The sequence below is a fragment of the Megalobrama amblycephala genome, linkage group LG16 (assembly GCF_018812025.1).
Source record: "Megalobrama amblycephala isolate DHTTF-2021 linkage group LG16, ASM1881202v1, whole genome shotgun sequence".
Classification (NCBI taxonomy): Eukaryota; Metazoa; Chordata; class Actinopteri; order Cypriniformes; family Xenocyprididae; genus Megalobrama; species Megalobrama amblycephala.
In genome coordinates this window covers 38664466-38686688 of record NC_063059.1, presented here as the reverse complement: position 1 = coordinate 38686688, position 22223 = coordinate 38664466, and the positions used below count along the sequence as shown (strand labels likewise).

At 42.9% G+C, this 22223-nt stretch overlaps 1 protein-coding gene across 1 annotated transcript in view; it reads right to left on the bottom strand.

The window, feature by feature from the left end:
* LOC125248560 (NACHT, LRR and PYD domains-containing protein 12-like) overlaps positions 1 to 22223 on the bottom strand; it is a 1264817-nt gene that overhangs the window by 18830 nt on the left and 1223764 nt on the right. Inside the window, exons 18-19 of the mRNA XM_048160510.1 lie at positions 19847 to 20017; positions 1555 to 1725 (exon numbers count right to left, since the gene is read on the bottom strand). Of these exons, the coding sequence (XP_048016467.1) occupies positions 1555 to 1725; positions 19847 to 20017 (342 nt within the window). The remainder of the gene's footprint in view (positions 1 to 1554; positions 1726 to 19846; positions 20018 to 22223) is intronic.

The window sequence follows — 22223 nt, the reverse complement described above, 5'->3', positions numbered from 1 at the left end:
GCTTTTTTTTTCATGATTACACAGTGGTTTACTGAACAAATTGTGTTTTTGTCTTTAAATATATTGAATTAAATTTTAACTAAAAGTTTTATTAAGGATAAAAAAATTATCTTTGCTGATGCTATAAACTATGTAGGAAGCCCTTACTTGAACATTATGCTACTATAATATTAAAGGTTAACAACAGAGCCCACACTATAAGCCTAAATTCAATCGCTTTTTATTTTTTAAATATAATAGTCAACACTCAAATAACAAATTTTATGCAAACATGTAAGCTGCACTTTTTTGCTGCACTTTTTGCAGATTTTGCATTAACTTTTTAATCTAATTATAAAATTACATTTTACTCCAATTTAATGCTGAGATATAATAATTTATACAGAGTGGCTGGCATTTTCATGACAGATTTATTTAAACATAGGCCTACATTAAATAATCAAGACATTACTAACATATATTCAATATAATGAATATATAGGCTAATACAGTGCATATATTTAGCGAAAGAGTTCATTTCTCTGGCGAACTAACAGGCTGTGGACAGTGAATGGTTTTTCTGATGTAAATGCCACATGACACATTGTTTACAAGCTGTTTTATTTACGTCTTTCCACCACTGAAACACTGATTGAGCGATTACAAGATATTACACATTTCAGTGAGTTGTACTGTATCTTTCAACATATCTTCACATGTTCATTTAAGTTTATTCTGTAACTAGTATTAAAGAGGAAGAAATAATCGCGTTCACTCGCGCTCCACTCTGCCGTTTGAACTGAGGCTCCTATACAGTGATCTGTCACGCCACATTAAAGCACGTCAAAACGGCACTTTCTATTTGAATTTCGTGGACAGAATTTGAAGGATGACACTTTGTTTCTTATTTAAAGTAACAAAATGCAGAGCTTATTGTGATTATTTGTGGTTAATGGTGGTTAGGCTATAATGTTTCAATGTAATGCATTCAGTACACCAAACCGAAAGCCTGTACAGAAACGCTTCAGTACGAATATGTGTACCGTTACACCTCTAGTGATAAATCATTGAGATCTAAAATGTAATCGAGCACAAAACATGATATCTGTGTTTTTGTATATATGGTTTATGAGGACACAAATGTGTATAATGATATGGGTATTACAATGTAAATTCCTGAATCCTCATAAACCTAATGGCTTAAAAAACATACTAAACTATGTTGTTTTGAAATTCCAAAAATGTAAACAGTTTTCTGTGATGGGTAGGTTTAGGGGTATTGTTAGTGTAGAGGGACAGAATATACTGTACAAACTGTATAAAAACCATTACATCTATGGAGAGTCCCCGTAAACCAAATATACAAGTATATGTGTGTGTCTGTGTGTGTGTGTGTGTGTGTGTGTGATTTTACAAAATTAAAAACAATACTTCAGAAAGTGTCAGCTGAGGAGCAGCTCATGTGTTCAATCATTTACAGCTCAATTAGCTGAACTCACAGCAGCAGAAAGAGGCTGAACACTTAAAATATACTTTACATTGTGATTCATGTGTGAGAGTAAAATGTGATCTTACCGCAGTATCTCCAGTTTACAGTGAGGATCCTGTAGTACATCAGAGAGAGGATTGACTGAATTTCCTATTTTATTCCCAGACAGATCCAGTAATCTCAGGTGTGAGGGGTTTGATCTCAGAGCTGAAGTCAGAGCAGCACAACCTTCATCTGTGACGCCACAATCTCTCAACCTGTAGAGAACAATGACACACTCTTCTCTCTCTCAGTTCAGATCAGGGCCTCCTTTGTAAATCTTTCTGTAGATTTCATCATAAATGTGTACATGCGCAAAAAAGTTTGATTCTCAGCACAATAATCCAATGTCAGTCTATCTCACTGAGTTGTTGCACTCACACATATCAGTGAGACCACTTAGGTCGGGGCATTTAAAAATGTTATCCGTCCCTTGGTCCAGACTGAAACATCGTGATGACCGAGCTTTTGCTACTGCCGGACCAACAATCTCCCTGTCTCCATCCGAACAGGACCTTCTTTGTCTGTTTTTAAATCGATGCTTAAATCGTATTTATTTTAAAAAAGTATGCTTTTTATTTATTTATTTTTTTAATTTTACTGTAATGTTTTTGTGTATTTTCTACCATTATGTACAGCACTTTCGTCAGCCCTTGGTTGTTTTAACATGTGCTTTATAAAAAAAAATGAAAGAGAGAAGAAAGTACGCCAGAACCTGTGCAAAAATTCCTTTATAAATCCCAGTCAGAGGAAGATTGTGCGTACGTTTGTCCCAGAGGTGAACTCCGTGATACCCTCCTTTGACCATCGGAGGGAGCCCTCACCCGAATACTAACACACACACTCTTTCACACAACATTACCCACAAGCCCGTGCCTTGGACTGATTATCCCGCCAGCTGTTTCCCATAACCCAGACTATAAAGGACTCTCAGTCGCATTCATGCTTCGTGAAGTCTTGTATTGCCATGGTATACATTTCTGAGCATTGTTTCCCTGTTATCTGTTGCTGAACCTGCTGTATCCCATTTACGATTCTCTGCTGCCTGCCTTTGACCCTTGCCTTGTCTACTGTTCTGTGAGTGATATCTGCCTGTCCTGACCTCTGCCTGTATACTGACCACGTTACTGCCTGTCCCTTGCTGTACCTGTTTGCCCCTGATTGACGCTGCCTGTCTGACTACGCTCTGTTACAATACAGCATGCAAATGGATCCCAGTCCTTGTGATGAACCATTACAGAAGACTTCGCCGGCCCAAGATCCATCTGCTTTCTCACACCTGTGTGCAACCCTGTCAGCCCAAGCCAGCCAGCTTGCTGCCCATCAACACCAACTCAACCACCTCACATCACTTACCAAGGAACTGGTGAAAGCTCTGCAGGGTCTCCATACGGCCGCTCTGCCTGCACCTCCGCCACCTGCGGCGGCCGCCATTACCCACACGGCCAAGATGTCGTCACAGGGAAACCCGCGTCTCTCTCTCCCCGAAAAGTATGATGGTGACCCTGCCAAGTGCAAAGGCTTTATCCTACAATGCTCTCTGTATCTCAGTCAACAACCTGCCATGTACCCCGTAGACTCTGTTAAGATCGCCTTCGTTTGTTCTTTACTCACTGGGAGAGTGCTTGAATGGATTACTGCTGTATGGAGGGATGATGGTGCTGCTTTTCCCTCTTACGAGTACTTTATGCAGAGATTTAAGGAGGTGTTTGATCATCCCAGCGATGGCAAGGGAGATGGTGATCACTTGATGGAGTTGACTCAAGGGCGTAAGACGGCGGCAGAATATGCTCTGGCGTTCCGAACACTGGCAGCGCAAACTGACTGGGTAAGTGACACGCTGAAAGTATGTTTCCGTAGAGGTCTATCACATGAACTACAAGCAGAACTCGCCTGTCGTGATGAGGGCAAGAGCCTGGATCAATTAATTGAACTGACAATTCAAATAGATAACCTGTTACGCTCCTGTAAGTCCAGCCAGCGATGCAAAGTTCAAATCAAAGTTGAGTTGAAAGGAATGATGGATACTGGGTCGATGGCAACTACCATCAGTGCTGACATAATACCCATGTTAAAACAAGCAGGCGTGATGACAGAAAACATGCTGGCCCCTGCGGATATTGTTTTAGTGGGTTGTGGGGTAAACAAACCTGTCCTTGAAGTACATACTGACCAAGCCCAGGTTGGATGTCTGGAGCAGCGCTGGGTGGCGCAGTTGGCACCATTTGACTTTGACATCCAGTATATTCCAGGCACTAAAAACGTAGTGGCTGACGCCCTCAGCAGAGAGCCTTTTGTGCAGTCTAAAATTTTGCACAGATTGACTAGGGCTCCTTATTCTACCCTTCTTAAGCAGGCAGCCAATTTCAAAACAGATGATGTTCAGAACATGTTTCGGCTCTCGGCAGAGCTTCTTGAGATGAGGGGTGTGAATGCTCAGATTGAGTCTGGAGATGCTACCTGTAAAGCTGTGCATACTGCAGGAAGTGTACATGTGTGCAGTGATGAGATTTCCGCTGTCATTCAAACACACAAGCATTGGGTAGATGCAGGTACTATAAGAGCTATTTCGCATGTGCAGTACTTAGAATCTCTTGTTGCAGTGGGGCAGAACCCAGTGCCCATTTTCAATCATGATTAACTTCTTACCAAACAAGTCAATGATGCTGTTGTCGGTCAATAAAGTTTTTTATTGACCATGGTCGTCGTCCCTCTAGACGCGAAAAAGTTCTGACCTGATCAGAATGAGGGTTATCATACTAGACATGGAAGACTTGTAAAGCCATTAAATAGGCTCATTCAGAGTATGTCTAGTCAATTTGTCAAGAATCTTTCTGGGTAGAACAAAATTATACCATGAGTTATTGGTAGATGGTTTCTCATTTTTGTATGACCTTTTGTTTATTGTTTTTGTTTGTTTGTTGTTCTGTTGTTACTATGCCTGAAGTTTTTTATTGACCGTGGTCGTTGTCCCTCTAGACGCGAAAAAGTTCATGAATCACGTGGGGCGTTAAAGATATTGAGACAGTGGGGTAAACTGACCACACGCCTGGGGATAGTGTATCGTGTGTCCAAGCACCCAGTGACAAAACAGAAAGCTTACCAATATATTGTACCTGAATCGCTCCGAATGGCAGTGTTGAAAGGCATTCACGATGATGCGGGCCATCAGGGTCAGCAGCGCTCATTGGGATTGGCCAGACAGAGGTTTTATCGGGATACAATGGAGAAAGATGTCATGGATTTTGCCACAACTGTAAGAGATGCATTGTGAGTAAAGCTCCTGAGCCATAGGCTAGGGCCCCATTAGTTTCCATTACCACTTTGTCACCACTCGAATTAGTCTGTATAGACTTTTGGTCAGCTGAAGACCACAACAATAAGTCTGTTGATGTTTTAGTAGTCACTGACCATTTCACGAAGTTGGCGTGTGCATATCCTTGTCCTAATCAATCTGCGAGGACAGTGGCACGGGTTCCTTGGAATAATTTCTTTTGCGTATATGGTTTTCCTGTTAGCATTCACTCTGACCAGGGTGCCAATTTTGAGAGTTTGTTGATTGCGTAGCTGTGTCAGTTGGCTGGTATTGACAAGATGCACACCACACTGTACCACCCAATGGGCAATGGTCAGGTGGAAAGAATGAACCACACTCTTGGTAACATGATCCGTGCACTGCCCCCCAGATCTAAAGTCAGATGGCTGCAAATGTTAAACACCTTGACTTTTGCATATAATTGTACAGTTCATGAAACAACAGGGTTTTCGCCTTTTTTCTTTCATGTACGGCCGTACTCTGAGACTACCTGTTGACCTTATGTTTGAACCTGTACTTTTGAATGGAGAAACAGTTGACATTGACAAGTATGTGCAGTCACTCAAGCGAGACCTCTGCGAAGCCATGAAACTTGCACAGTTACATTCAGAAAAACAACAACATAGACAAGCAGAAATGTATAACAAAAGGAGTAAGGGACAACCAGTTGACATTGGTCAAAGAGTTTTATTGGCCAACAAAGGCGAAAGAGGTAAAAAGAAACTGGCAGATCATTGGGAGAGTACAGTTTATGTAGTGATCGACAAAAATCCCTTGCTGAACACGTACAAACTCAGAAGCCCTTCTGGTGTTGTTAAAACCGTTCATAGGAACCTGATTATGCCGGGTGACTTTCTGCCATTGCTTGATGCAGATGCTCTCAAGGAACAGTTATCCAGTTTGAGTGGTGATGAACCTGAGGATTCTAGTTTTGAGCAGCTTGCAGAAGAAAGAACTACTCAGTGGGTTGCTGACCTCTCTAGCAACTCGGTAGCAAACAGAGATGAATTGGATGAGCAGAATGTGATGTGTGAGGATGCTGCTCAGGCAAGTGATGGTGTAGAAGTTGAAGGGGAGTTGGTCACATCTGCTACCAGTGAGTGTGATGTTACTTTTGCTGATGTTGATGTTTTGTTTCTTTTTGATGGTGAATTACTCTTTTGTGTGCTGTTCATGATGTTACGCAAATTCTAGTGAAATCAGTGGGGGTGAGTGTAACGAGGTTAAAATTGTTTTATTTCACAAGATTTTCCTGTTAATATGCATTCAATACTATTCTACAATTGTTTAAAATGGTGTTTATAAAAATACATTAAAAAGGGTCTGTAAGGAGGTAATGGTTCCCCCCCTCAAAGTGGGGAACAAAGTGGTTCAGCCCAGGCAGACATACCTGTATTGCTCTTTTAGCTGTCTTTTCCATCTCTCTTCTGAAAGAAAGAGGTATGCTGTGTTCCATGCTACAGATCGGTTGTTAGCATTGGTTGAAAATAATGCACACGCAGAAATACACAATGTTTAAGTTGTGTTTATTTATTTTGTTAGTTATTCCCAGATGTAAGATCATATATATTTAACATACATGTTTCATTGTTGTGGATTGGTATATTTGGGATTGTTATTTTTGTTGGCAGTGTTACTGATGTGTGAGCTGAGGCTGCCGTGAAGGCCTGTCTATATAAAAATACATTCTCTATGCAGGTATGCACTGACAAACCATATTTTTGTGTTTTTAAGCTTATACTATCATGTTTAATGCTCTGCCCTGTATAAGTTTAAGTGTACGGAGTTACTGTGATTTCTCAGTTTCTGTCTTTTCTCTTTTGCTCCACTTTTCCGTCTTTCTCCTGAGCGAAAGAGTGTTACTGATGTGTGAGCTGAGGCTGCCGTGAACAACCCAGCCAAATGCAGTCCAAGTCAAATGTGCAGCATTCAGATGTCTGTGTTGATACGTCAAATTGAAAGTGATTGTCCAACATGATGTGACACCACCATACTTTAGAGGTGATTGAAGTGATTCATTTACTGTGCACGAATGGGAGGGCATGATGTACAGTTATTTGAACAGTAACAAATGCACTGATGAAACTGCTTCTGATCTCATTTTGAGCAGATTGGCCGGAAAAGCAAGGGATGTGGTCAAAGTGTCCTTACGTAGCTTCCCAGGCCAGACTACTGCAGTGCTCCCCGCCACAGTGTTCGATATACTGAAGCATAATTTCAGCGAGTTAACTTACTCGAACATGCATATGGCTGACTTCTACAACACTCTCCCTAAAGTGGACGAGAGTCCAATGGACTACTGGATACGGCTGAATAAGGCGATCGATGCAACAGTTAGTTGGCATGATGGATAAAGTTCTGTCACTCTGCACTGCCTCACTGTCCTTGTCCAATCCTGACAAGGGCCCAAGCCTAGTTTGAGTCAAATCAAGTCACCTTTATTTATATAGCGCTTTTTACAATGCAGATTGTGTCAAAGCAGCTTTACATTGATAACTGGTATATAATTTTTTCTCTTAAAGAATAGTGTCAATGCAGGCAGATCAAAAGCACTGTTGAATAAATGTCAAGAATACTGTTGAATATCAAATGTGAAGTCAAATGTCAAGTGTCCCCAACTAAGCAAGCCAAAGGTGACAGCGGCAAGGAACCCAAACTCCAACAGGTGACATCAGGTGGCAAATAGGTGTTAAAATGGAGAAAAAAACCATGGGAGAAACCAGGCTTAGTTGGGGGGCCAGTTCTCCTCTGGCGAACAGTGCTTTGTTACGATTCAGGTTGCTATCATAAGTCTGATAGGATCACAACATTCAAAGTATTTATTTGAGCCCAGCATGTAAAGTATGTCAATCTAAAGAGGACACTACACATACTTATTGCATGTGGCAGAGGCTTTGCCGTAACTGCTTCAAGCCTGGACACTTTAAGAGTGATTGTCCAAAGACGACAAGCTTTGAGCCACATCCTTCTCCCACTCAGTTAAACTAAATAGCCCTTGTATGGAAGGGGGTAGCATGGGCGGTGACGTACTTCCCCTAAAAGATATGTCAGACCCACATGAGATTTTTGTAAATAGTTGCAAGTTGCAGCCACCTGCTACAGCGGTGCTGTATGTGGGATCTCAGAAAATCAATGGAGCTAGTGAACTGTTTTATGCTCCTGTGACTGTCAGTGGCCAGTCTGTACTGAATGGTTTGCTAGATTCTGGCAGTATGGCTTGCGCCCTGAGTACGGAGAGTGAATCCAAGTTGCGTGCCAAAGGAGTTCTTTCGCAACCTTCAGTGGTTCCTGGTAACGTGGTCCTAGTGGGCTGTGGTGGTCTTACTATTCAGCCTAAGTGCACATATGTACCTATTTGTACCTACTTTAGTAGTGCCTGGACAGAAATATGAGTTCATTATCGGCAGTAACATTATCAAATGCATGCTTAAGAAGATGAAAGCCGAAAAGAAGTACTGGGAAGTAATTTCATGTGAAAACCGCAATCCTGAGTCTAAGGAGTTCCTTGAGCTTTTAAGCTGAATTTCTCGTTGGTCTGGTCCTCGCCAGCCTGTTAAGCTCGGCATGGTGAAGCTGTGTCAAGCAGTTACCTTACTTCCCAGATGTGAACACCTGGTCTGGGGGAAACTTCCTGCTAACAATAATGTTTCTACGGGAAGCACGGTCATCGATGAACCCACTACCATGATCAGCGCCCCGTCATGTTCTTGTGGGATGCTTAGTGAGCCCTATGTGGGGTGATCAATGGGTGCCGATGAAGATTTTGAACCCCACACAGTGTCCAATAACTCTTCGTCGTAATGCTAAGCTAGCTGATGTCTCTCCTTGTTTGGCAGTGGAGGATGTTACTGTCACGCAAAGTCTGTGCAGATCTCATGATGTTCCTGATACAGCTTTCCCCAAGTCCATTCCATCTGTCGATCTTGTTAGGTTATTGCACGAGTACGTCCCACTCCATGTATCTGATCGGCATTACACAGCATTCACAATGCCCATGGGCTTATATGAATATAACCATCTCCCCCAGGGCCTGTGTAACAGTCCAGCATCCTTTATGCAAATGATGCTCAGCGTATTTGGAGATCTTAACTTTTCCAGCCTCCTTTGCTACCTCGATGATTTGCTGGTTTTCGCCCGTTCTGAACAAGAGGCATTGGAACGCTTAGAAGTGGTGTTTGCACGGTTCAGAGCCAGTAATTTGAAGTTGGCTCCAAAAAAGTGTCACTTTCTCAGGTGTTCCATCAAGTTTTTGGGCCATGTGATCAGCGGTTCAGGAGTTTCAGTGGATGAAGATAAGGTTGCAGTCATTGTTGCCTTTCAGAAGAAAGACCTAATGAAAGAGGATGGCAGCATACCTTCGCCTAAGAGAATTAGATCGTTTCTGGGCATGGTTCTTTACTACCAAAACTTCATCCATGGCTGCTCACAAATCGCAAAGCCATTGTTCAAGTTGACTGCTGGTCAAAAATGTTTGGTGAAAGGCACGAGTCGTCGTAATTGTAATGGCACTTTCTGGGAGTTGACTCATCAAGACTGGACTCCTGACTGTGATGTCGCCTTCGTGGAGTTAAAGAGAGCCCTTGTCTTGAGCGTGGTGTTGGCCCACGCTGACTTTGAGCGTCCCTTTATTTTCTGCACTGATGCAGCATTGAACGGCCTTGGCGCAGTGCTCTCTCAAGTTACTGTTGGAGAGGATAAAGCACGTCCTATAGCATTCGCCAGCAAGTCTTTGAACCACAGCCAAGCCAATTACCCTGGCTTACACAGGCTGGAGTTCTTGGCCTTGAAATGGTCCGTACATGACAAGTTCAGCCATTGGCTTAAAGGCCATGAGTTCACTGTATGGACCGATAATAATCCGCTCACGTACATCATGACAAAACCTAAACTGGATGCGTGTGAGCAGCGCTGGGTTGCAAAACTTGCCCCGTACAACTTTAAGATCAAGTACATCCCTGGAAGGTTAAATGTTTTGGCGGATGCACTCAGTCGTGACCCGTTCGTCAAGCCGGTGAGTCAGAGACTTCTGTCCGAGCCTTACTCCGAACTGCTGAAGCATGTACACAGTGTGGAAGATGATTCTGTACAGAGGGCATTCCATCTCACGTGCCAGCCACAAACACTTGGCGCTGAACGCGATAACTCTGTAATGGATGTTTCTATGACTGCTGAGGATGTGTCGTCTATCTTGTCGTCTTGTGGTGATTGGGATTTAGGAGCAGTATCCAGAGCAACGCTCCTAGCTGATCACATGAGCTCTTTAATTCCTGCCTGTCAAGATGTCTCCCATGCTTTTTCATTGTCTGAATTGCAGTGTCAGCAGCACAAAGACGCAGTTACTTCACGGGTGTCCTTCTATGTCACCAGGAAGCGCAGACCTTCCAGACGTGAGCATGTAAATGAGGATTTGCGTGTAATGAGGATTTTAAAGCAGTTGGACAAACTCTTTTTGCTCAATGACATTCTGTACAGAGCCATCAAAGATCCACTTACAAAGCATAAGAGAATTCAGTTCATCCTGCTTGAATCCCTGAAACAGCAAGCTCTCTCTGGTGTTCATGATTTGGCCGGTCACCAGGGCCAGCCACGTACACTGTCTTTAGCCCGCAAGAGGTTTTATTAGCCTGTTAGCCTGGTGTGTGACGTGCGTGATTACGTCAAGGCTTGTACCCATTATGTCCTGAGTAAAACTCCAGAGCCAGCTGCAAGAGCACCCTTGGAGAGCATCAAGACTACTGCCCCATTGGAGCTTGTTTGTATTGATTTCTGGTCCGCTGAGGATAGGCACAATAAATCTGTGGATGTCTTGGTAATCACGAATCATTTCACCAAGGTAGCTCATGCTTTTCCATGCAATCCATTACAAGTGTTCAAGATGAAAACTGAGAAGTGACACAGTCTTTAACTTTCTTTTCATAATATAAATAAATGCATAGCTATTCCTATTTGCTTATCCTGTAAGTTTGTGAACAAAAATGAAAATGTGGACGAAATCAGAAGCTATTAAATGTTGTTAAAATATAAAAATTCAAATGACGGGTAATTATTGATTATGATGTTTTTTTTACGATCCTGTCCATCAAAATGACGGTGAAATGCAAGTCTAACGCAAGCTCTGATATATATATATATATATATATATATATATAAATATATATCTGATATTATATATATATATATATATATATATGTATATATATATAAAAAAACAAACCCCGCCCCCCCTTCGGACCCCACCACCGCAACACCGGCGGTTGTTGGTGATTTACCACCGCGGTAGTAAAAATTTGCCACCATCACAGCCCTAATTACCAGGCTTGGTAGAGTAATTAAGCCTGTTCGTAGGCTGATTGAGTCAATGGTTCAACTCGAGACCTTACTTGGTGTGGAGTCCATATCTTCTGTTATTCATGTTTAAATCTATGTATTGCACTCTGATACTACTGAGTGTAATGTACTGTATTTTCTCATGTGTATTCTGTTTAAGCAAATGGTCTGAGTTTTTCAAAGTGTAAAAGGCACTTTGGTATGCCTACAACATGTGTAGTGGTTTGACCAACTTCTTTCATATTTGTATCCCTTAGTTGGGTAACTTTTCATGTTGATAGTCTTCACTGTTTTTTTCTGGAGTGTAGACCTAGTCATTTTCATGACCTGTGCTCTTGTTTTTGTTATACTCTGTGGAATTTTGTGTAAATTCTGGGGGGTGAGTGTAACAGCTATACAAAGTATATGACTAAATATTGTTATAATTCACACAAAATTGTTCTCTTACACGTTTTATGATACCTGATCTAAAGGTGCGCTTCTCCTTTAAGTGTTGCGTGGTCACAGTATGACCTAATTTCCTGTCCTGTCTCCTCCTCTTCCCTTTTGAAATGTGATTCAATGGAAGAGGTAGGTTTCCTTTGTCATCCTGTTAATTTTATTTAATCCTTACTTTAATTATATCTTTTATATCTGTATTTCCACCCAAACGTATGTGTATAGTACCATTTTATCTATCCTTGGGATTATTTTTGTTATTTTGCATTCTTTGAGGTATATTTCTGTCTTTTATGTGAAACAAGCACATAGTAATGGAGGTGCACCATGTGAATTTCACAACGTAATTTCGGGAGGAGTGAACCCATCTAATCTTTCAATTAGTTAAACTCAAACATAATCTCAAGAGGAGGGAACCTTAATCTTTCAATTACATCCAGAGCATATAAGAAGCTACTCACCCTGCTCTGGCATCAGTTGTTTCGATATTCCTCCACCTCCCCAACTCCACCACATAATTAGGCATCTCATCTATCATTCTCCTCTTCCAGGCACTAGTAGTCCCTGGGGGGTATATCCAAGCTCGAGTTGAAGCTGCTTCCTCGAGCCCCTCCACAGCGGACAGCAAGACAAATACGCTTAACCTTATTAGCTTAAAGATTTTGTGAGGAAAACAAACTCGTGAAATTTGTTTTATAGAGTGTTATAAGGGCCACTCAATCTGAGGCTGCTTATTTGTCTCTGTTAAACAGGTATTCTGTATATTTTCTTATGTTCATGTTTTCTTCCCGTTTGAAATGTGATTCAATGGAAGAGAGTGTTATAAGGGCCACTCAATCTGAGGCTGCTTATTTGTCTCTGTTAAACAGTAAAAAGATCCAGTGAATCTGCTGCTTGCTGTCCCGTGTCTGTCTCTGCATCCACACATCATAACACAACGCAGACCAAGTTTTAATACCCGGTGTCGCTGGCCACACATCACGCTGGGCATAAGCGAGCCGCACGGGTTACACAGGCGTGAGGAATACCAGTGATACCAATGGCGAACAAACGATGCAAGAGAATTTTGTTTGAAATGGTGTCAAAAGCTGGAATCAAATCAAGCAAAACAAGAATGGATAATGATCCACCATCAGCAGCCATTAACAAATCATTAGTCACTCGCAATAATGCAGTCTCCATACTATGCTTAGGGTGAATCCCTGACTGGTTATTTTATCATTGAAAAAAAACATAAATTTATCACATTGAGCAGAGCAGTACAGGTGTGCAGGAAGTGTGTCAGGAGGTTTCAGAATACGATTTACAGTGGAGAATAAAGCTTTAGTATTACCGTCTCCGGACTCAATTAAATGTGAATAAAAATCATTTTTTGCAGCAGAAAGAGCATCTTTATAAAGATGTACATGTTCACTATGCAGCTCTTTATGCACCATAAGTCCAGTACCTTATAAAGACATTCCAGGCGCCGTCCTCTAGTTTTGAGCTGGCGAAGTTCAGGAGTGAACCATGGTGCAGAGTGAGTAAATGATACAGTCTGAACTTTGAGAGGTGCAAAAGTGTCAACGAGCTGTCGTAATTCAAAGTTATAAAAGGAGACCAGATCCTCAGGAGAAGTGATATGGTCACTATGTGGAAGATCAGTAATTGCAGCAGTAAAGACTGAAGGGTTGATCTTTATTATATTCCGAAATGTCATCAAGCGCTGTTGTTATGATTTAGAGAGTGTAACAATAGCATTAAAATAAAGCAATTTATGAGCAGATATGCGTATTGCAGCTGCAGTACAGTTCATGGATGTAACACTTGAACAACAGACAAGGTACAGAGTGTGACCTTTACAGTGGGTTGGAAAGTCCACATTTTGCTGGAGACCAAAACTGTCCAGGCAAGAAATTAAATCTCTTGTGAGTGGGTTACTGACATTATCCACATGAATGTTAAAATCACCCAGTAGAATAATATTAGGTGATAAGGTACACAGAGAGGTTAAAAATGCAGAAAATTAATCTAAAAAGATATTACTGTATTTCGGTGGCCGATAAATAACAGCCAATACTGTAGGTATTGGACCGCTGATCATTAAAGCAGCCGATTCAAATGAAGCATAAGTTTGTAGAGTCAGTGGAGATGCTTTATAGATCAAGTTGTGAAGTATCGCGAGACCTCCCCCACGTCTGGAGATGCGAGGTTGTGAAATATAAACAAAGCCAGGAGGACATGCGTGATTCAACTCTTAAAAAGTCATTTTCTTGCTGCCATGTCTCAACCAAGCAGAATAAGTCAAACTTACTATCATTGATGATGTCGCTGATGAGGATAGTAAACAAGGATGTTGGATAGTAAACCCAGTGGTTTTGTAGATCTCCGTATTTGCCTCATCTCTCCTGCATACACATCCGTAACAGAAGAATGGACCCAACCGCTGGAGAATCTACAAACCATCATGGGTATTTTTCTCCTCGCCGAAGCTCCAGCTCCTCCCGTGCCTCCTACTTCAATGTCCGCGGCAGATCGGCTCCTCGGGCTGTTACAGTTCGGACGCTTGCTGGAGAGGTATGTGGAGGAGTTTGTTGAGCTAACTTTTTTGACGAACTGGTCGGATGCTCGTTTAAACGCCCTGTTTCTGGATGGACCCCTCTGTTGTGTCCGGGCAGACCAAGAGGAGGAAGAGGAAGAAGGGCAGGCTTTCTCCAGTCTCCTGTGAGCAAGCATCTCCAGTCTCTGCCGAGCAAGCATCTCCAGTCTCCGCCGAGCAAGTTTCTCCAGTCTCCACGGAGCCCTCTCCAATCTCCACAGAGCCCCCTCCAAGCTCCGCTGAGCCCACTCCAGTGCCAGTGGGGCTTTTGGTTATCTATGAGGGGATGGACTGGACCTCTTTGCAAGTATCTCCATTCTCCACCGAGCCCTCTGCTCCAGCCGCCACTGCCGCCAAGCCCTCCGCTCCAGCCGCCGCCAACCATGAGCCCGCTCCAGCTACCAGCTATGAACTGTATGTCTCCCCGCTGGTCCCGTACAGCCGTAAGTCTGTGTCCCCTCCCTGCCTCCCTCTCCCACCTCCTCCCATCTATCTCCATGCTTCATCTCCACCTCCAACCTCCTCGACCAGGACTCCACCTCGGCCCGTTGATCCATTACCTCCACCTTGGCTCCAACCTCCCTCGTCTCCACCGTGGCCCATCAGTCCACCAGTTCCGCCAGACTCCATCCTCCCTCCGGTCTCACATTGGTCACTCATCAGCCTGCCCTCACCTCAGGACTTCACTCCTCCGGCTTCGCTCCGTCCCTCCGTCCCTCCGGCTCTGTTGGCTTCCTCACTCCCTCCTGCTCGACCTTGGTCGTCGGTCGTTCTGGCTCCTCTGCAGGCTTCTGGAGCCCCGTCTGCGCCTCGGTCGTCTGAGCCGTCGGCTTCGCCATGTCCCGCCGGACCTTCAGCGCCGCCTGGGCTCGACGGCGTTTCGGCTGCGCCTAAAGCTCCGGACCCACCATGGCCTGCCGAGACACCTGACCCACCATGGCAGCCCGCTGCACCTGACCCTCCATGGCAGCCCGCTGCACCTGACCCTCCATGGAAGCCCGCTGCACCTGACCCTCCATGGCTGCCCACGGCTCCTGACCCACCATGGCTACCCACGACTCCTGACCCGCCATGGCTACCCACGGCTCCTGACCCGCCATGGCTGCCTACGACTCCTGACCCGCCATGGTTCATGGATCCGCCCTGGAGACCTCCTTTCCTGTCTGCTCCTCTCCCTGCACCTGCATGAGGTCTCCAGGGCGCCCACCCTCCCGGTTCTATCCACGGCGCGAGGACGCGGCTACCGGGAGGGGGGGGGGGGGGGGGGGTGGCTAATGTCACAGATCCCTTGTTCCCCGGACTTCATTTCCCATGTTCCTCCTGTTCTCCACACCTGCACTCACTTCCCTTGTCATCTCCCCATCATCACAGATCATCGTCACCTGGACTCCCTCGTCAGCACTCCTTCATTATGGACTCACTCCCTTCACTCCCTGTCCGTTCTCTGTTATGTTAAGGTTGTGTTTATGTCTCTCTCTGTGTTGTATTCTTGGATTATCATTAAACCCAGTGGTTTTGTAGATCTCCGTATTTGCCTCATCTCTGCTGCATACACATCCGTAACAATTGGGTTCATATTGAATTGCAAAACACTTTTGCTGCTATTGAGGTGGGATACGGGTATGGTTAGGGAAAGCTTTGGTGGTGTGGGTAGGTTTAAGGGTAGGGGTAAGGTGTAAGGGATGGGTCAACAGTGTAATTATAAATGCAAGTACAGAAATTAATTACAGACTTACGGAACGAACGTGGCGCCAGTTTCGTTTTTTTCCGTAACTTGAATAGGGAAGGCGTAGGACATTCAGCGTAATGAAGAATGCGGAAGCGGAAAGTACGTTCAAGGCGATATTTTGTTTATAAAGCATAAACGGTTGTATTTTTTTCGAAAATGACAGATCGATTCGCTAGATAAGACCCTTATTACTCATCTGGTATCGTTTAAAGCCCTTGAAGCTGCACTGAAACTGTAATTTTGACCTTCAACCTGTTGGTAGCCATTGAAATCCACTGTACGGAGAATAATCCTGGAATGTTTTCCTCAAAAACCTTCATTTCTTTTCGACAGACGAAATGGATGACATGGGGGGTGAGTAAATTTATCAGGAAAAGTGTATTTAAAAGTGGACTAATCCTTTAACAGATACACCGTTCTGGGTCCCAACTCTGTAAGGAGTGAGACATTAACAGATATTGTTCTGAGTCTCCCATCGGGTGAGACATAACAGATATACCGTTCTGAGTCCCAGCTTGCGAAGCTGAGACACAACAGATACATCGTTCTGAGTCTGCCCTGCGAAGGGAGAAGACATAACCGATATACCGTTCTGAGCCTCTGGTCCATCCAGAAGAGACAACAACAGATCCCATTATCTGAGCCTACAGCTTGTGAGGCAGCAACAGAGACGACCACGTTCTGAGCCTCTAGCCTGTGAGGAAAGAAACATTGACAAACACTACGTTCAGAGTTTCCGTCCAGCGAGACAGTAACGACATTTGCAACAAGGTTAAGCTCAGGAGAGCAAACCATCACTTCAAGGTACATTTGTCTGCATGTTCCAGATTGTTAAGGACCTTCTGCACCTACACCAGGGCCTCATCTGCGCGTTCCAGATTTTAGGACCCTTTGGTGCTCCAGGAGATCAGCATCCGACAGAGCTTCGTGTTCAAGACTGTTGAAACTGTTGATTCTGGCTCCTCTCCCCACTGCATTGTCACCCAGCACAACCAGTGGAAGACGTCACCGTCATCGGACTCGACCAAGTGGAACGTACATATCACTTAACCAAACCTTTTTCCAGAGACCTTGGCATTGTTGTATATTATCAGTATATAATTTCCTAATTCCCATTAGATGTAATATAGCTGATGTTAGTTAATAACAAATAATCTCTTGTTTATTTGTTTGGTGCATAATAAGGTTCTCCAACTTATTATTTTCAGAGAAACAGTTTATCTTTCCATAAGATAACGTAACTCTTCCATAGCCACACCCAACTTAATCACTTGTATTCTATGTAGCTTATGCACTTTATTCCTTTATCATTCATAGTATTCATTTAGTAGTTGTGTTCGTTATTCTTGTTTATCTTTTTGTTAATACAATTTATTTTATTACACTTGTGTCTTCCTTGTGCTGATAATACAGAAGAGGTTCTACAAGTTAGCAATATCACCAATCTTTCAGATAAATCAGCTGACCACTTTACATTCATTCTAAAGAATGAAAGCCCCTGTTGGGAGTGTTCTCATACTGCCAAGGTAACAGACCTTGACTGGTGCCCTGAACTAGGGAAAAAGGGGAAAGTGGTCATCTGATGTACTCATAACCACACCTTAAGAGACGTGTGATCCAAAAATCACAACGTCAGCGGTGACGTGAGTACCAATCCCTATTTTACTTCACGTCCTTGGATGGACAAAGTAAAAATCACTACAGTAGTGTTTTTGAACCATACTAAAGTACTTGAATTAATTTGATGTGGTAATTCTATAGGCTATTGCTGTGGTAATAACAACTATAGTAATATAAACAAAAGTTTTCTTTAAACTATATTATACTACAATACACGCAGATTACAGGTCCTGTAAAATAGTTCGTACTCTTCAAAATATATGAATATAGTAAAATGTTTCCATATCTAGCAGGCACTCTGGAAAAACGCATGTTTCCTTGTTACGGAAGTCAAGCATGCAGCAACATTTTATTTATTTATTTATTTCTCATTATCTCGACATAATTGTTTCTTGTGATCTAAACATTAAAAAAGTAGTTGTGATAATGAGAAAAGAAAAAAATTATAATAATAATGAGTGGCCTTTCAGGCTTCCATACTTAAAAAAAAAATGCCTATCCCGGCTTCCGTACTTTTTTCGTTGAATCGTTAAAAAAAACCTCTACCAGATAGAAAACACCCCAAAATTGGGAGACGCCCCTCTTTTGTTCCGCAGAGACCTGTACTTGTTCATTTCCACTGGCTAAATAGTATTTTAGTTGTTTTAAAAAATTCAAATCAAAATTATGCAGTTTTGGTGATAAGGTGAATTTTTTTTAGGATGTTTATATGCTATTTTTAGTGGAAACAGATCAGCCTACTTGTTTATTGCAGAGTAAATGTAGCCTACAATTGTCTGACTAGATGCGTCACTGATAAAGTGACCTACACGTCACCCAAAAGGCCTGTAGGTGGCACACCGACTTCATTTAACCAACTATGATAACTTCGTTAGATGGTAAATCAATACAAAACGCATGGTTTTGGTGAGCACTTTGTAATCTGTATTCACATTAGAGTTTTAAAGCAACATAATTTGTTTGCAAATGAGACAAAACAGATTCACATTGCCCTGCAAATTCGTAAAGCAAAGAACAATGCTCTTTAAATATTCCTGACTATATATCATTTTCAACTGATTAACATTATGAAAACTGCTAAAACCTTTAAGAACTTAAAAAGATAAAACGACAAAACTCCTAATATTATTTCCAATAATTCCAAATTATGTTCATTTTCCTGATTGAATTGTCACATATTTTGCAAAAGTGCATTCTGCAAACAGTAAGGTGGAGACCCGTGTTGCATTTAATGAAATTCATCCCTAAAGGTTTGATTGTGGCAGATTTTGTCACACAAATAGTACAAGTGGCTTGTGAAGAAGCAAAGACTGGCTGTATAACACTTTCTCCGAAGCAAAATTTTGCTGTGGAGATCGTTAAACTCAGGCGCATGTTGGTTTTCAGATCATCAGCGCTTCTTCCGCATTGAGAGGGAGCACGTGCACAGAGTTGCCAGATTGCACAGATTATGTAAAACACCGGGAAGACAGTATATCATTTTACGGGAAAAGCTCTATTTGGGGGATTTAAGCTCTTTGCATTTGGCAACCGCAAGCATATCCCAAAGAAAAATATATATTTTTTAGGATAAATTAATGAGCGGGCCAATATCGTGACGATTATTTGAAATCAATCGAGAAAAGCAGATATCGTTATCACGATTAAAATACGATTAATCGTGCAGCCCTAGTGCAAATCTTGCCATAATACTGAAGTAAGTGTGCATCACTGATCATCGTTCTCACTAAAATACTTTGTCATGAGATCTGCAGTTTAGTTTAAAGAGGAATAATTGTGCTCCTATCACTCCTCACTGTCATTAAAACAGCGTGTCAAAGGAAAAGTGATCAAAAGTTGCACATCCACTGTCTAAATTCATATCATTTCTGTTTAACTTCTGCGTAATGACTTTCAGTGTTTATCATCATTAATGAAAGTGGAATATTAATGTAAATGTGTATATCAAAATGAAAACAGAGTTAAAATCGTTCTGTTGACTTCATTACTTTTCTCACTCTAGTAAAAGAGTTTGTACACATGGGTCAGAGTTTGTGTGCAGGTTAAGTTAACATTAAGTTTGTTTTTATAAATCCCATCTTTTGTGTAGGAAGTGGCGTACGGCTCTTTCAGGACATGTTTTGTGTGTAACGGTTATAAACTAGGCCCATGTGCTGGGTTTCCCAAAAGCATCGTAAGCCTAAGAAGTTCATAAAAACGATCGTACGACTATTCTTAATATTACGGTCTGTTTCCCAAAGCATTAACGAACTCACAGCAGCAGAAAGAGGCTGAACACTTCAAATATACTTTACATTGTGATTCATGTGTGAGAGTCAAATATGATCTTACCGCAGTATCTCCAGTTTACAGTAAGGATCCTGTAGTACATCAGACAGCAGATTCATTGATTCTCCTATTTTATTTTGAGAAAGATCCAGATCTCTCAGGTGTGAGGGGTTTGATCTCAGAGCTGAAGTCAGAGCAGCACAACCCTCATCTGTGACTCCACAATCCCACAACCTGTAGAGAGAAATCAAATAGCATAATAAATAGTTAAACTATCAAAAAACCATAAAACTACTTTCAATTCCAATATAATTTAAAAATGTCAAATTCTTTTCCAAGTTTCACGGTCAAATTCACACTAATCAAAAAGGTTACGATTGAATTAGATTAATATTTATGTATTTATTAACTTTAAACCAAGGGGTCTTCAACCGGGGGTTCACAGTGGTACTGCAGGGGTCCGACAATTAATGTTTGATCAAAGGAAATGTTTTGATCTCTTGAACTCAATGGCCAATCAGAGGGGTTTCATTTACAAACCCGATTCCAAAAAAGTTGGGACACTGTACAAATTGTGAATAAAAACAGAATGCAATGATGTGGAAGTTTTAAATTTCAATATTTTATTCATAATACAACATAGATGACATATCAAATGTTTAAACTGAGAAAATGTATAATTTTAAGGGAAAAATAAGTATATTTTAAATTTCATGGCATCAACACATCTCAAAAACGTTGGGACAAGGCCATGTTTACCACTGTGTGGCATCCCCTCTTCTTTTTATAACAGTCTGCAAACGTCAGTCTGGGGACTGAGGAGACAAGTTGCTCAAGTTTAGGAAAAGGAATGTTGACTTATTCTTGTCTAATACAGGCTTTTAGTTGCTCAACTGTCTTAGGTCTTCTTTGTAGCATCTTCCTCTTTATGATGCGCCAAATTTTTTCTATGGGTGAAAGATCTGGACTGCAGGCTGGTCATTCAGTACCCGGATCCTTCTTCTACGCAGCCATGATGTTGTAATTGATGCAGTATGTGGTCTGGCATTGTCATGTTGGAAAATGCAAGGTCTCCCTGAAAGAGACGACGTCTGGATGGGAGCATATGTTGTTCTAAAACTTGGATATACCTTTCAGCATTGATGGTGCCTTTCCAGATGTGTAAGCTGCCCATGCCACACGCACTCATGCAACCCCATACCATCAGAGATGCAGGCTTCTGAACTGAGCGCTGATAACAACTTGGGTTGTTCTCGTCCTCTTTAGTCCGGATGACATGGCGTCCCAGTTTTCCAAAAAGAACTTCAAATTTTGATTCGTCTGACCACAGAACAGTTTTCCACTTTGCCACAGTCCATTTTAAATGAGCCTTGGCCCAAAGAAAATGCCTGCGCTTCTGCATCAGGTTTAGATATGGCTTCTTTTTTGACCTATAGAGTTTTAGCCGGCAACGGCGAATGGCACGGTGGATTGTGTTCACCGACAATGTTTTCTGGAAGTATTCCTGAGCCCATGTTGTGATTTCCATTACAGTAGCTGTGGCGAGGGGGGCGTGGTTCAGCGAGGTCTGCAACCGGAGAGAATAGCGGGAGACGCTTGGTAAGTGAGTGGGTTGAATACAAATCACGGACACCTGTTTCTCATTCCAGTGATTGGCGCGGAGACAGGATAAAACGCCGTGAGAAGCAGGAGTGTGTGAGAGAGAGGGGAACTGCTGACTGAGTAGTGTCAAGTTACTTGGAGTGAAGCCCTTGTGGATTGTGTATACCGAACCTGGAGTGAAGCCCTTTGTGGATTGTTTATTTTGTTGTTGTGCGCTGCACAGTCTTTCTGTTGAACCTTTTTGAAAGCCAATAAAGACTCAGTCAGCAGTTGTTCGTCGACCCTGTCCTCTTCCTTCCCCAACTACGAACTTAACTGTGCTACACTGGTGCCGAAACCCGGGAAGGAAGACGGGAGCACGTCGCCATGCAAGCATCGTCCTCCACCCCATTTGCGGAGATCATCGCGTCCCTCGCGGTCCTGCACCGCGAACAACAACAGGCCCTGCAGGAGCTGCGAAGCGATCAGGAGCGGTGCTTCCAAGCCATCCTACAGACCCAGCAGGAGGACCGCGAGGCGTTCCGGAGCTGGATTGACCGGGAGGTTCCCCGGGAGCCCACCGAGCAGCCGGCTGTGCCCGTCCACCTGCCCCTAAACAAGATGGGCCCACTGGACGATCCAGAAGTTTTCCTCGAGCTATTCGAGAGATCCGCTGAAGCGTGTAAATGGCCGCGGGACCAGTGGTCTATGAGGCTGGTCCCGCTCCTCTCAGGAGAAGCGCAGGTGGCGGCACAGCAGCTCCCCGTCCAGAACCTCCTGGTCTATGACGACCTACAGCGGGCCATCAACCAGCGGGTTGGCGGGACCCCGGAGCAGCATCAACAGCGCTTCCGCTCCC